Genomic DNA, 14,305 nt, shown 5'->3' on the forward strand with positions numbered 1-14,305 from the left:
CTATCATATTTTTAATCAAGTCTATTATAGGCCTACTTACAACAAAGCTTAAAGACCTGAAAGTGTTTTCTTTTCTTGTAAACGAGAGCCTAAAGTATTTTCCCAAGCGCCTCGGAAAGTTCGGAAAAGTTTGAAAATAAGGTTGTGTGGGAATAGGCATAACACTCTGAACAGAGGTACCATGACTGTCGAAATTAACTTTAAAAAGGAGACAGAAAAAAAAAAAAAACGTCGGAGGGTTGAATCAACAGCTGATCATCATCAACGTAAATAAGCAAATTTGAGTAATCGATAGCAACACTCGTTTCTGTTTCCAGGGTCGATGGTTCATCGTCGACGCGACGACTCATGGATGTCGACTTTTACCCATGATGCTCTGCGCGAAGTAGATCAGCCAGGCGTGATCGTAGGTGGCGCGCTGTATTTGGAATCGCGTCAATTGATTGACTCCATAAGATACTGACCTGAGGTAAGATTTCTTTGCCTAGCTCCATTGCTCTCATATAAGCAGCTTCACCAGACTCATCCTGTTCTACAGCATGGTTTACAATTGATTGACTCCAATAAGATACTGACCTGAGGTAAGATTTCTTTGCCTAGCTCCAGTGCTCTCATATAGACAGCTTCACCAGACTCATCCTGTTCTCCGACATGGTTTACAATTGATTGACTCCAATAAGATACTGACCCGAGGTAAGATTTCTTTGCCTAGCTCCAGTGCTTTCATATATAAGCAGCTTCACCAAACTCATCCTGTTCAACTGCATGGTTTACAATTGAATGACTCCATAAGTTACTGACCTGAGGTAAGATTTCTTTGCCTAGCTCCAGTGCTCTCTTATAGGCAGCTTCACCAGACTCATCCTGTTCTACGGCATGGTTTACAATTCCTAGCATAGCTGCTTGTTTCCCATCTAACACTCTGCCAGTAAACATGAGTTCTTTGGCTATCGCAGGTCCAGCAGCACGAACAAGTCTCTGAGTGCCACCTGTAAAATACAGGATACACCACATTAATTGATTTAACTAGTTTCACATTCATATAACTGAAATAAACAAGCTAACCGAATTATTAAAAACCAGTTTGATTCAGTAGTAAATCGGATGTTTGTTTACAAACTCACGAAAATGGTAGCATATACAAGAAGTGCACAGACTTATTGAATGCAAGAGAAAGAATTCCACGATGTAACTTTTTTGCTCAAGTTAGTCTTGTTTTTGTTGGATCTAATAGAGAATAATGGCACAAAGATAAGTCTATCTGCTCTCTTTATGTGAGGCAGATGCAGTGGATGACAAGGACCGGATATGCAGTCAGTTCTGTTAAGGGTAAAGTAAGTTTGCGTGTTCATACACTCTGACTTGGGCACTGTGAGAGAAACAATGAATGAACACGGAGTATTCATACAGCTTTAAATTTTATACAGGATATATTTTATATAGGATGAACTTACCACCTCCTGGTATGATAGCTAGCTTGGTTTCAACCAGTCCCATCTTTGCTGAGGTGGCTTCAAAGAAGAACATGATGTAATGTTGTTACAATTATGAGGTTTAGAAAGTTTGGTGAATAAAGTGTGCAGATCCAGAGTGGTTGTCAAGGGCATAATATATTCATAAGTTAGAAAACAAGGTTGCTACGTGCCGCACGCAAAGTAAAGTAGGCCTGCCACATTAGCCTATAGTTTGTAGGCCTTGTGGTCTCATGGACATGTATTCGACGCTTTACTTGGAACCAAACTCCAAATATATTCAGCTCATGTGAGCAAGTAAGTCCACTCAACCTAGAGCACCTGCATTCTGCACATTGCAGCCACTCTGGACTCCACATCCATCTCTTAACATAATTACTATACCTGTAACATTGAAAAAGTTGTTCTCTCCCTTGTTATCCTTAATCAATCACATACACTAGGGGAGCAATAAAATCTTGTATATTTCAGGGAGTAAAATGGTGGACTGTTCTCAATATTCATTCACATGATGGTACTTAAAACAGGTGGTAGGTGAAATTTTGAGCTTGAAGAACTTCATTATGAAGAATCTTACCTTGCCTTTATGTTAGATATGAAAGCCACTAACGTCTGACCCATTTTTATTTACAGTGGTAAAATAACTTCTGCATAAAGTTGCTGACTGTTTGATTTATTCTATTATTGACACTGCTTTTAGCAAGCAACCTGTATTGTCTATCTGTACACACATGTCTGATACCTACATGCTATTCTCATATCACAGGCCAATGCTAGTTCCATACCGCCTCCAACTGCAACACCGTCCAATGCTGCAATTACAGGCACGGGCAGATTACATATATCACCGACCATCTGACGGAGCTTGGACACAAATGGACCGACTTCCTTTGGAGACATGGTGGCTCTTTCTTTCAGATCGGCACCTGTTATGATCAAAAGTTTTCAGTTGGAATCAATTGATTCAATATATACCTACATGCAACTCTCAAATCACATGCTAATGCAAGCTCCATGCCACCCCCAACTGCAGTTCCATCTAAGGCTGCAATCACTGGAATAGGAAGATTGGCTATGTCAACAGTCATCTGGCGTCCTTTAGCTACAAAAGGTCCAACCTCTTTGGGAGGTATGGTAGCTCGCTCTTTCAGATCCGCACCTGTTTATGTTATAGATTCCAATATCGTTTTAGATAAAGCCAGGCAATGTACAAATGTGTACACTGCACATCCATATCAAAACGATTTTGACTTGTCGGCTGCTACATTTGTCTCTTTTTACATTTAACTAGCAATAAATACCATTTATCTCAAGTAGAGGTCACTTAATCTTCGTCCCAAGTTACAAGGTTTAGGAAGTGACCTCCACTTGAGATAAATCTGGTATTTATTCCTAGCTATTATGTGAAATGAGACACATGTAGCAGCCGACAAGTGCAATGTTTTGATATGGATGTACACAAATGTGTATCTCATTCTGTCTAATATTTTTGTTTTTCATCTATCTGGAGAATTATTTATAACTTCAGCATTTGGTACACTAACTTGTTTTACTTTTTCTTTTTTATGTTTGGGGGTTTTCTATAAAGGGAAAAAAGCTTTCAGCAAAACAATGATGAGCATATTTTCAGCATAATATGTGATATAATCTGACCCACTCAATTTCTCAAATAATGTTGGCAATTTTGAAAATTGAGCTCATGATCATGAAGGTATCAATACGTTGCAAATCCCTATCTTATCTACATAGACAAGTACTTACGCGTACAAAGTGCCCATTTTCTTCTTTAAGTTAGGCGGGCAGCCTAACTTATTTCTTTCTTGCCATTTCTTTCTTTCTTTCTTCTTTCTCACAATTTGCTACTGCTTCCACATCCTTGATCGGATTTCGACCAAACTCAGTCACAAGCAGTATTGGGTAGCTGGCTACAAAAGTTATGGGTTGTTTAACGTCAGAGGTCATCCAAGGGGTCACAGGGGTCAAAAAAGGTCATTTTAACAGAAAATGCTCCGATTGAGCTGATATTTAAATGCAATGATCCTTATGACATTCTAAACATGTTTAAAATATTTTGAAATTTATTTAAGGTCATTAAGGGGTCATAAAGGGGTCAAAGGTCAAGTTTTTCAAAATGCTCCAATTGATCTGAAATTTAAATGCAATGATCCTTACGGCATTCTAAACATGTTTAAAATATTTTTAAATTCATGTAAGGTCATTAAGGGGTCTTAAAGGGTCAAAGGTCAAGTTTTTCAAAATGCTCCAATTGAGCTGAAATTTAAATGCAATGATCCTTATGACATTCTAAACATGTTGAAAATATTTTGAAATTCATTTAAGGTCATTAAGGGGCAATAAGGTGGTCAAAGGTCAAGTTTTGAAAATGTTTCAATTGAGCTGAAATTTAAATGCAATGATCCTTATGACATTCTTAAAATATTTTAAAATTCATTTAAGGTCATTAAGGATGTCATACAGAGGTCAAAGGTCAAGTTTTCAAAATGCCAACTTTCCACGATCAAGGTATATTAAAACGGCAATTAATGAAACAGTCTTATTAAAATTAATACTATCCATCCAGCACAGTGTTGCTGCTGGATCAGATCGTCACAGTCATCCGCCTAACTTACCTCGTGCCCTTGCAAGGGCACAGTTGCTCTAGTAATGTTTTCTTTCTTCTTTTTCACATTATATAATTTCAAATTTCTTAGAATGGTCTGAGTGGATTAGATCGTATCACATATAATGTTATCAAAACTAAACCCAGTATCATTATTGTTCTAGTTCTGGTATGTAAACATTTTGGATTTCTGTTTGACAAAACCGAGTGAAGTTTTACTCACTACAATATTTCATCATACACATCCGAGGGCTTCATCAGGTATGACTGATTTGGTCATCTGATCCACTTTCACGGCTATCCTCTCTATTTAGGGTCTTGATTTCTGGTATGTGCTGGAATTCTAGTGCCAGTGCCCAGTTTTTATTATTATCAAAAAGGCTATTTTGAACAGTATCTGTGAAAAGGAGCATGTTTTCACCCTGTTGTCACACTTTAGCATGCCTTGTAGCGATCGATAGGTGTTTTGGGATTCGCTTCAGGTACCTATTTGCCTAATGAAATATGCACAGCTTGTTTCTGTGCTGTACAGCTAGCTAGCGATGATCAGGTACCTATTCAGCCTATTTAGGGTTAAGGTTAGGGTTAGGATTTAGGGTTAGGGTTCACTATTGATCGTAGATTATATACGTATTCATTGGTAATATATACTAGTATTACAGTATATCATGTGTATGTGTTTTATTACGTGAACAATAAGTATGATATATAGACAGCTTTCTGCCAGGACGACTTGTAGCATAGTGGTATAGTGTCTCGATTATTGATGCATAGGACGCTGGTTCGAACTCCAGTCGAAACTTGGTAGAATTTTAAATCTAACATGTTTCGTTTCTTTTTGTTAAGTAAGAGGAAATAATAGTATCTCCAATGCAACGCTAGTAAGCATTTTGTTAGGTGTGAAGAGGCACGCTTCGTAGAGCTTGTCAGCAACCTAATCGCCAATCATGAAAGTGTGACAAGAGGCTGATGTTTTTGTACATTTTATAATTTTTTGCTATTTTTGACATTTGACATGAATCACCCTTAGCCCTGTGTATTTTGAGTGTGCAAATAATTCTGAACAATTATGACAACACCTTTAGTAGCATTCTAGTGGATTATAGTTAAAGCCATAATGTGTTCACAGCGACACCCTCAATTTTACTCAGATTTCTACTTTTTGCATAATTATAATGCCCAGTGGTGTACTAAAATACCACGTAAAAGACTAAGCCTGAAGTGCTTTAATAACAGTAAAATCTAACTTTTTATATTAAAACCGGGTCGACCCGGTTTTATTCAGAGTTCATCAATCGACTGCTTGCTAACATCTCCCATGGATGTCAGCTTATGTATACACATGTCGAGCCGGCCCCATGCTCCGTGTAGTATTACATGTTACGATCGGCGAGCGTAGTACACACATTGTAGGCGCTGAAATGAAATCGCAATTTTCTTCGTTATGTCTCATTTGTTTGGCTCGAAATTAAAAGGGGATAATGTGATCAGTGTAAACAAACATTTAAATAGGAATCTATTCTTTATGCAAATCACACATTATTGCTTTAACTGACTGACCTGCACAGAAGATTCCTGGGACATCACTCTTGATGATTAATGTTCTTACATTGGTATCAAAACGTATGGTTTGGATCACCTCCTCAATCTGTACAATAATGAGAAATGAGAGTACTGATTATTGGTTGTTTTTACACTAAATTTGTTAACTTATTAAAACCAGTTTATGGATTTTGAGATTGATACTTCAGGTTCTTTATCATAATGTACCATTCAGCCAAGTTACAGTTACTTGAACTAGGGGGGTGTACATGCATGTGTAAAAGAATTCTTGCTTCTGGTCAAGTCTATATTACCAGTCGTTATCCATGAACCCGGGTGAGGGTCTAATGATTGTACAGAACACTACATAACATTAGTGGTGGGTTAAGGAATCCTGATGTTTCAAATTTCTTAGGGAACAGGCTTATTTGATGCAGTATGATCTCCTGACTCCTGAGCATTTTGACACCATTTTAATCCAAATACAGGGTGTATCAAAATGATTGGTACCCTTCACCTTTGTTGTTTAATAAAACGCGTGCTTCTTTCCAATTCAACATTAGATCATGTTGATACTACTACAATTTATAGTTTTATAACCTTTTATTATATAAATCTACAAATAAGGTGGATGTTATGCTGCATTTTGATGTGGCAGTCTTTCCAGGCTGACTGGATATTGACTTGTACCAGTCATTTTGATACACCCTGTAGGCCAAAAAATGAGTTGGTGCCGGCCAAAACAAGTATTTGGACAGGGGGTCTGTGGGGGGTCTGACAATAATCATTATTATATGCCTAATTCTGTTAAAGTTGGTGCTGATTTGTATGTAATTGATGTCTAGAATTCCATTTATGAAAGTTGCATAAAAATTGGAGTTGATCCATGCAGGCCTTGCAGTTTGAGGTTGACAAGCGATACATTGATTAGGCTGACTGCTCCAGGACCATAATTTCGGGCAAAGATCTCACAAAAGCCGAACCTCCATGATCATCCAAAATTGATTCCAATTTACATTCAAGTTTGTATTCTTTTGATTTAACATAATAAATTATACTGGCCTTAAATCCCTGAAAACGAAACAGAGGGTATCAGTAGTGTATACGTGGTTCATATTGGTATGAATTAACGATCTTTCAGACCTAGAGAGTGTAGACCACTACATACAACTTAAAGGGTGATTTGACTACTCAGCTTTAAAATCGGGATGGCAAGGCCCTGGGCAAGGCCTGATACTTACCATGGAGATCATTTTCCTTGAAAAGGAATTTCTAGCTTCTGGTCGGTTAAATGCGCATACTGCAATACCTGTATGCAAATTTTAAGGAAAATATTTTGAATTAAAACTCTCTTCATGCACATTAAAATCAAATACATTGTCAGCATCATCTAAACTCCTCAACAAAAGTTTGGAAAGTTTTTTCAAACATCTGTATCTCAAATTATTTGTGACATGTTCAAAGGTTTTTAGTTTTGGCTTTCTTTAGGCTTTTTCTTTTCTTTGATATATAACATGATGCAGTTTGATGGCAAATTTGAATTCACCTAGCATATCTAAATATGCCATAGCATGCTACAAAGACTGTGTAGGTATGCTAGGTGAATTCAAAGTTGCCATCAAACTGCAATACTGCATCATTTTATATATCAAATTAAAGCCCTTGATTAAATTATGTGTTGCAGATGTTCGGTCATGGGCAATTCATAATAAGCTGATGCTTAACGATACCAAAACTGAAATAATCCATATCAGATCAAAATTCCGCAAGTCATCACCTCTTCCTACTGTGAATATTGGAGGTGCTGAAATACAGTCTTCCTCTTCTGCTAAAGACCTCGGTGTCATCATTGATAGTACTTTACAAATGAAACAACACATTCGCAATGTCTGTCGGTCTGCCTCTTATGGTGTTTATAAAATTGGCAAACTCAGGAAATACTTGGATCAGAGCTCCACCGAGCGCCTGGTTCATGCCTTTATATCCTCCCGCTTAGACTGCAACAATAGTCTCCTTTACGGTTTACCATCTTGTGACATTGCACCTCTTCAACGTATCTAGAATGCAGCAGCAAGACTTGTTACTCTCACCAAGCGCCGTGACCACATTACACCTGTCCTCCGGAAGCTACATTGGTTACCAGTTAAACATCATGTACTGTTCAAGATCTTGCTGCTAACTTTCAAAGCTAAACACGGTCTTGCTCCAAAATACATCATTGAACTCATTTCAGACTATGCTCCTACCACAACAATCTCTCTTAGATCTTCAAAACAGACTCTTCTCAAACCCGGTCCGCGTACAAACACCGCGACTTATGGTGACAGAGCCTTCTCTGTTGCTGCTCCGTATCAATGGAATAAATTACAAGACTCTATTCGCAATGCCACTACTGTACCGGAGTTCAAAAACAAACTCAAAACTCATCTATTTAATCTGAATTTATAGCACCATGCATCTCTTCTTTGCTTGTTGGAGGACAATGTTCATGTTTTTTCCACTTATTCTGTGCTATGATATAATATTGTATTTTATAATGTATCTATAATGTCATTTTACTTTTTATCTCAATTATGTTATAATATTGTATTTTATAATGTTTCTATAATGTTTTTGTACACTTTTTATCTCGATGTATTTTTTAAAAACTTTATGCTAGCACATTGTATATCTTCCTGTGCTTTTTATTTGATGTACAGCGCATTGAAACTTCAGTCTTATGCGCTTTATAAATGAAATTTATGTTATGTTATGTTAAATGTTAAGAAAGCCAAAACTAAAAACCTTTTTGTCAAAGATTGACTTTCATCAAAAAGATTCTGCTAGCAAAATTATGAAAATTCCCAAAACAGCATCTCGGGGTAGTACAGGGATCTATACGGTGATTTTTTTATTTTGGGTGGATCACAGTATAGGCATTTTACATTGAAAATACACATAACCCATGCACAGGCCCATGCACCACGCAATGAATAGCAACCCGATACTGCACAGGTTCGCTAGATCGCTGGTTACCAGTTGCTCTCGTCTATATGTAATCGGCAATCACAGAACCTAAAAAACAATTGACGCAAATTTTACGGTAAAAGCAGTCATACCTAGAAAGGATAAAATTCAAATTGAGAAAATATTTTAGGTATGACTTGTTGTACTATCTCGGGGGTGTTTCGAGATCTTAGTCTTGTGATGATAGCAGCTTTTTTTAATGGAATTGTTATCAAAATCCCTCTAAAATTCCATGTGCGATTGACATATCACCATAAACTAGAGCGATAACCGCACCATAGCTGAACCATGTGGCTTCGGCAGTATATTGTGGTAGGCCTATTATTATACCACCGTCACCCGGAGTCTGTAATGGACATAATCTCGAAATGCTATGAAGGTATGACCGCCCGAGTGGTACGTGTTAATGAAAGAGGAAAAGTAAAGAATATAAAATGAACTAGAGCAACCGTGCCCTTTGCAAGGGCACGAGGTACCGTATGTTAGGCGGATGACTGTGACGATCTGATCAAGCAGCAATACTGTGCAGGATAGTATTAATTTTAATAAGACTGTTTCATTAATTGCCGTTTTAATATACCTTGATCGTGAGAAGCTGGCATTTTGAAAACTTGACTTTTGACCTCTGTATGAACCCCTTAATGACCTTAAATGAATTTTAAAATATTTAAAACATGTTAAGAATGTCATAAAGATCATTGCATTTAAATTTCAGCTCAATTGAAGCATTTTGAAAACTTGACCTTTGACCCCTTTATTGCCCCTTAATGATATTAAATGAATTTTAAAATATTTTCAACATGTTTAGAATGTCATAAGGATCATTATGTTTAAATTTCAGCTCAATCGGACATTTTGGAAAACTTGACCTTTGACCCCATATTTTTTTAATGTTTAGAATGTCATAAGGATCATTGCATTTAAGGCAGCTGTGTACTCTCAGACATGCATACAGTGGTCATTTTCACAGTAAAGGGTGTAACTTTTGATTTTTTGGGTCAAAATTTCAAACCACTTAAATATGTTTCTGTTTACTGAAATCTTGCATAGAAGCAACTTAAATTACAGTAAAATAATGTTTTAAGGCTTAAAACTTTAGAAATAAAAAAAAAAATTTGACATTTCTATAACATTTTGGTTAAAATCTAAGAAAAAATGTATTTTACATGACCTCAGAAAATTATGACATGAAAGCTGGAATACATGTGAAATCCCATTCCAAAGCAAGTCAACAGATATAAGTTAAATTTTATACCATGTTTTGCTATGTTTGTAATTGCAGTTTTGAAAATTTTTAACATCAAGTGTCATTTACAATGGAAATTTCCAAACCTTAAACATATTTTTAAAGTTTTAATTGGGTTCCTAAAATAATTTGAATGTCTAACTTCATGTACAAATACTACTTGATGAAAGGAACCTCCCAGCCAAGTTTCACAGAAATTGGAGTTATTTTTTAAAATTGGCAATTCAAGCGATTTGTGTTTCGGAGGCTTCAGTTAACAACACAGGTGATCATAAAAGTAAAATATTTGGCTAACCACTACAAGGTGACATAAAAAAATAGGTAAAAAATATCACAATTACCAATTTTCATGCTTTGCTTGTAAGTATTGAATTTCAGTTGTGACAAAAATTAAATTATCACAGCAAGTCATTTTTTTTGTTTCGGAGGCTTCATGTTAACAATTGTTAAACATTGCAGAAGTAGTTTTTTGAAAACAACAGTGTTGGGATCATCTAAGCTGTTATTTTCTTGTGTATATTGAATCAATGATTCTATGCGGCAGATATTGTAGATTTATCACATGTTAATTTTTTCACCCATTTGTTAAGGTTACACGAAGAAACGTATAAAAAACGTATAAAAGACGTATAAAGTTGTTCTCTAAAACCGCGTTTTCTCAGCAATCAAATATCGCAGTGAGTCAAATGTTGGTGCATGGATGTATCTTAACATTATTTTTGTGCGTTTATACAAATGTTTAGAATCCGTTTGAAAATACTTCGTTTAAATCATTTTTACGCACCATGTTCGCAAGATCAAAAACACGTTCCATGCAGTATTTTTCAAATATTCGCTCCGTATAAAACCACGCCGAGTGATTGTTTTCTCCTTTTTACCTAGCCGGGATCCGGCTAGGTCCTGTGATCCTATCGGATCTTTCTTCTTTCTTCTTCTTCTTCTGGCAACAAATTTCAAAATGCTTCTTCTCCTACATGTTACATCCTACAATGACGTCACTTGCACATATGCATCGGCTATATCCAGTGTCTATATGATGTTCACAAATTTGGGGTCAAAGGTCATTAAGGGGTCATTTCCGGTATAAAAACAAATATCTTCAAAATGCTTCTTCTGCCACAAATTACATAGTACGATGATGTCACTTACACATATGCATCGGCTATATCCAGTGCCTAATAATTGTTCACAGAATTTGGGTCAAAGGTCATTAAGGGGTCATTTCGGTCTGAAAGCTAAAATATTCAAAAAATCACTGTTTTTACAAATTACATAGCAGAGTGTTGTCATTAGCACACATGTATTGTTACCAACCAGGGTCTTTGGGGTGTCTACAGTTTTGGGGTCAAAAGGTCATTAAGGGTCGCTTCGGTCAAAAACCAAAAATCATCAAATATGTTCATTTTTATTATCTCAAAACGTAACCAGACCAGAGTGACATAAACTTCATATATGCATTAGTAATACCCGATGTATGCACGGTATTTTTATTTTTTGGTCAAAGGTCATTTAGACGTCATTTCCGGTTTTAAGCTAAATAACTTCAAGAATTTTTATCTCCATAACTAAGCATAGTAGATTTTTTAATTTATACTGTAACAATGCATTTTCTCGGTGTATATGCGGGTTTTTTTATATTGGGGTCAAAGGTCATTAAGGAGGTCAAAACGTCAAATTTGCAAAAAATGTTTAAAATTATGGAAAAGTAGCTGTATCTCAGCCTATGGAAGACGGATAAAGCCCCTACATGCTACAGTGATGCACCATTGTGATTGTACCTTTCTGTCTCAAGTTATATGTAAATAGGATCAAAGGTCAAAGATTAGCATTTCCGGCCCGGAACGCCCGGCTAGGTTCAGATCTGTTCCCAGATCTAGTTTGTATTGTACTACAAATCGACCAAAGAAATAATGTTGCCATGGGGAAGAACCAAATACAGTACCGATTAAATTTTATTAGCCCGTTTTTGGGAACAATTTTCGAGAATCTTGTACCACAAAAACACTGTTATGTTACATTATCGATATCTGGATTGTGGAACGTTAATTTTGATTTCTAACTGCCTACATTATTTCTCAAAAGTATGTCGATTCGTTTACCATTTGAATTTCACTCCAAATTTAAGCTACTTTTGCAAAAATCGAGGTTTTTCGCCATCGATACCTCCGACATTTACAGCGGTGATGAGATTGTTTATCATAAGAGCCTGGTATGCACTATTCCATAATAGTCAGTTTGAGATCAATCGATTTCACAGGTCACTCAGTAGCTCAATCGGTTAGCGCCCGTTCGACTATAATAATACTATAGTTTTGAGCTGGAAAACTTTGGTACGTGTTCGAGTCCCTATGTGGTCCATTCCATCTATTTTATTTTACTCTCACTTCTTTTTTCTGTTCGTTTCTTTCTTTCTGACTGCAGCGATTGATTGTTTTTGCCCGGTTTTTTTTTTTTTCATTATATAATTCAGGAATTTTTAGACTATACTAGTCTATTATGCGCTGCCTATGAATATATTTTTACAAATTAGATTAACAAAATATTGGTTGTTGGTTTTGTTACTGTTGTTGTAGTTGTTGTTGCATGCCTATATATTGCATAATCAGGGTATAAATAGGCATAATAGGCCTATTATAGCCTATAGAAGCATTGATTTATTTCACGACAGATATCATCCAGAATAATTTTAAAAATTGAAAATTTAGAAAATCCAAAGGAAAATTGCCAAAACGGCTGCCCACAATCACCCCCCCATCAGCCCATATGGTCCTATCATGGTCGCCCCTTCCCTATCCCTGCAACATAGAGGATGATTCACGAGCCGCGGTTTGTTTGTGGCCCTAGTTCAGATTGATACACTATTGTACGTGTGAGTTCATTCTTTTCTGCATGGCTGTTTCCATTATTAACTTACGCCCCTCTGGAATCAAGCCTTGAAAATCAATTGTATTTAACCTTAAGTATGGTGTTTTTTGCATGTGAAGCCTCCGAAACAGGCTTTTTTGGGTATCAGTATATTTTTCAAACATTAACCATAATGTCAATTTTTTTTTAAATTTATGACATTCTGCACATATCAAGTAATAATTACAATGCAGATATCAGTATAGACTTCTCCGTAGTCCACGTGCCAATTGTGCACTACTCTGGCTATTACATTTAAGCTTAAAACTCTGATTTAATTAATGAGTGCACAATTGATAGATTTTCACAACTGATCTTTTTCAGTCACCGTCACGCCCTCTGTTTGTTAGCTTCCCAAGTGGACTACTGACTTTGCCTTGAGAGTTAGGCCAATTTCTGGCCTAACTAAAATTGGTGATGATGTAATGCATCTTTAAAAATGAATCTGGCTTGTGATTGGTCGCCCAGATCTCGTTATTGTTTAAATCCTCCCGACGCGTACTGGTACCATTATAACTATACATGGTACACAACTATCTAGGGAATGCGGCGCTTTTGTGCTGGTGGATGAACGTATGCATCTAGCGCGTATTGTACCACCATGCTTAGTCTTGTGGTCAGATTTTATTGATAAAGAAGTATGATTGACAGTGTGTGACTCCCGGAGTAAAGTTCTGCTTAAAAGTGAAACTCCATAGTCGGTTTTTCGGATAATAAACTGGCAGATTCTAAAATTAGAATTGTTCAGTATTGAAGTGTCATTATAATTATGCCATTATGATATGTTGCATTCAATAATATAAGCCTCAATGTAGGGCCTATACTTTACTTTTACTGTCACAAATATAGCCTAAACTTTTTCATAACCATTTTATACTAGTATTTTGATGTAGGCCTACTAAATATCAGTATAATTTCGAGTTCAACTGAATGCGTTCATCATGATTAATAACATTTTTATTTATCAAAAATCGACTATGGCATAGTCTAATATCAGTATGAAACACACCAATTTAGATATGCATAGATGATAATTAATCTTATTGTTGTTTCGGAGGCTTCATTTGTTTCGGAGGCTTCAATTGTTAACGGAAAGTTTGTATTGGGTCCCATTTTCAAACGGTGATATATATCTCCACGATTTAAAAACATGTGACTTGAGGATCTACTTTGCTACATTTTGATAAATAGATTGGATGAGCTCTTTTATTTATATTTGCACAAGCTTGCTGAACTGTTTGTTTCGGAGGCTTCAAAAAAGTTAACGGAAAAACGGCTCTTTGAAGTCAAGATTTTATAAAAATTTTAAAAGCTTGCAAATCGACTAATTTTTGTTACCCATTTCAAGTTAAGATAACAACTGTTATGAAGTTGATTAGCAGTGAAGAAATAACCAAGAATTATGAACCAAAGCTACACCCACAAAGTTTGTTAACAATTGTTAACGGAAAATGAAGCCTCGAAACGACAAATATCAAGTCCGGTTCTCAAAAATACAGGGCTGTTCACAATTAA

At 36.2% G+C, this 14,305-nt stretch overlaps 1 protein-coding gene across 2 annotated transcripts in view; it reads right to left on the minus strand.

Annotated features, from left to right (window-relative positions):
- Positions 1-14,305, minus strand: part of LOC140148694 (methylglutaconyl-CoA hydratase, mitochondrial-like) — a 35,294-nt gene that overhangs the window by 11,197 nt on the left and 9,792 nt on the right. Inside the window, exons 2-6 of one of the 2 annotated variants that reach the window (XM_072170736.1) lie at positions 6,876-6,943; positions 5,653-5,740; positions 2,452-2,631; positions 1,455-1,511; positions 802-989 (exon numbers count right to left, since the gene is read on the minus strand). In XM_072170736.1, coding sequence (XP_072026837.1) covers positions 802-989; positions 1,455-1,511; positions 2,452-2,631; positions 5,653-5,740; positions 6,876-6,943 — 581 coding nt within the window. Of the gene's footprint in view, positions 1-801; positions 990-1,454; positions 1,512-2,218; positions 2,399-2,451; positions 2,632-5,652; positions 5,741-6,875; positions 6,944-14,305 lie in introns of both variants that reach the window. The other variant, XM_072170735.1, reaches the window with a different exon arrangement.

The sequence above is a fragment of the Amphiura filiformis genome, chromosome 3, assembly GCF_039555335.1.
Source record: "Amphiura filiformis chromosome 3, Afil_fr2py, whole genome shotgun sequence".
Lineage (NCBI taxonomy): Eukaryota > Metazoa > Echinodermata > Ophiuroidea > Amphilepidida > Amphiuridae > Amphiura > Amphiura filiformis.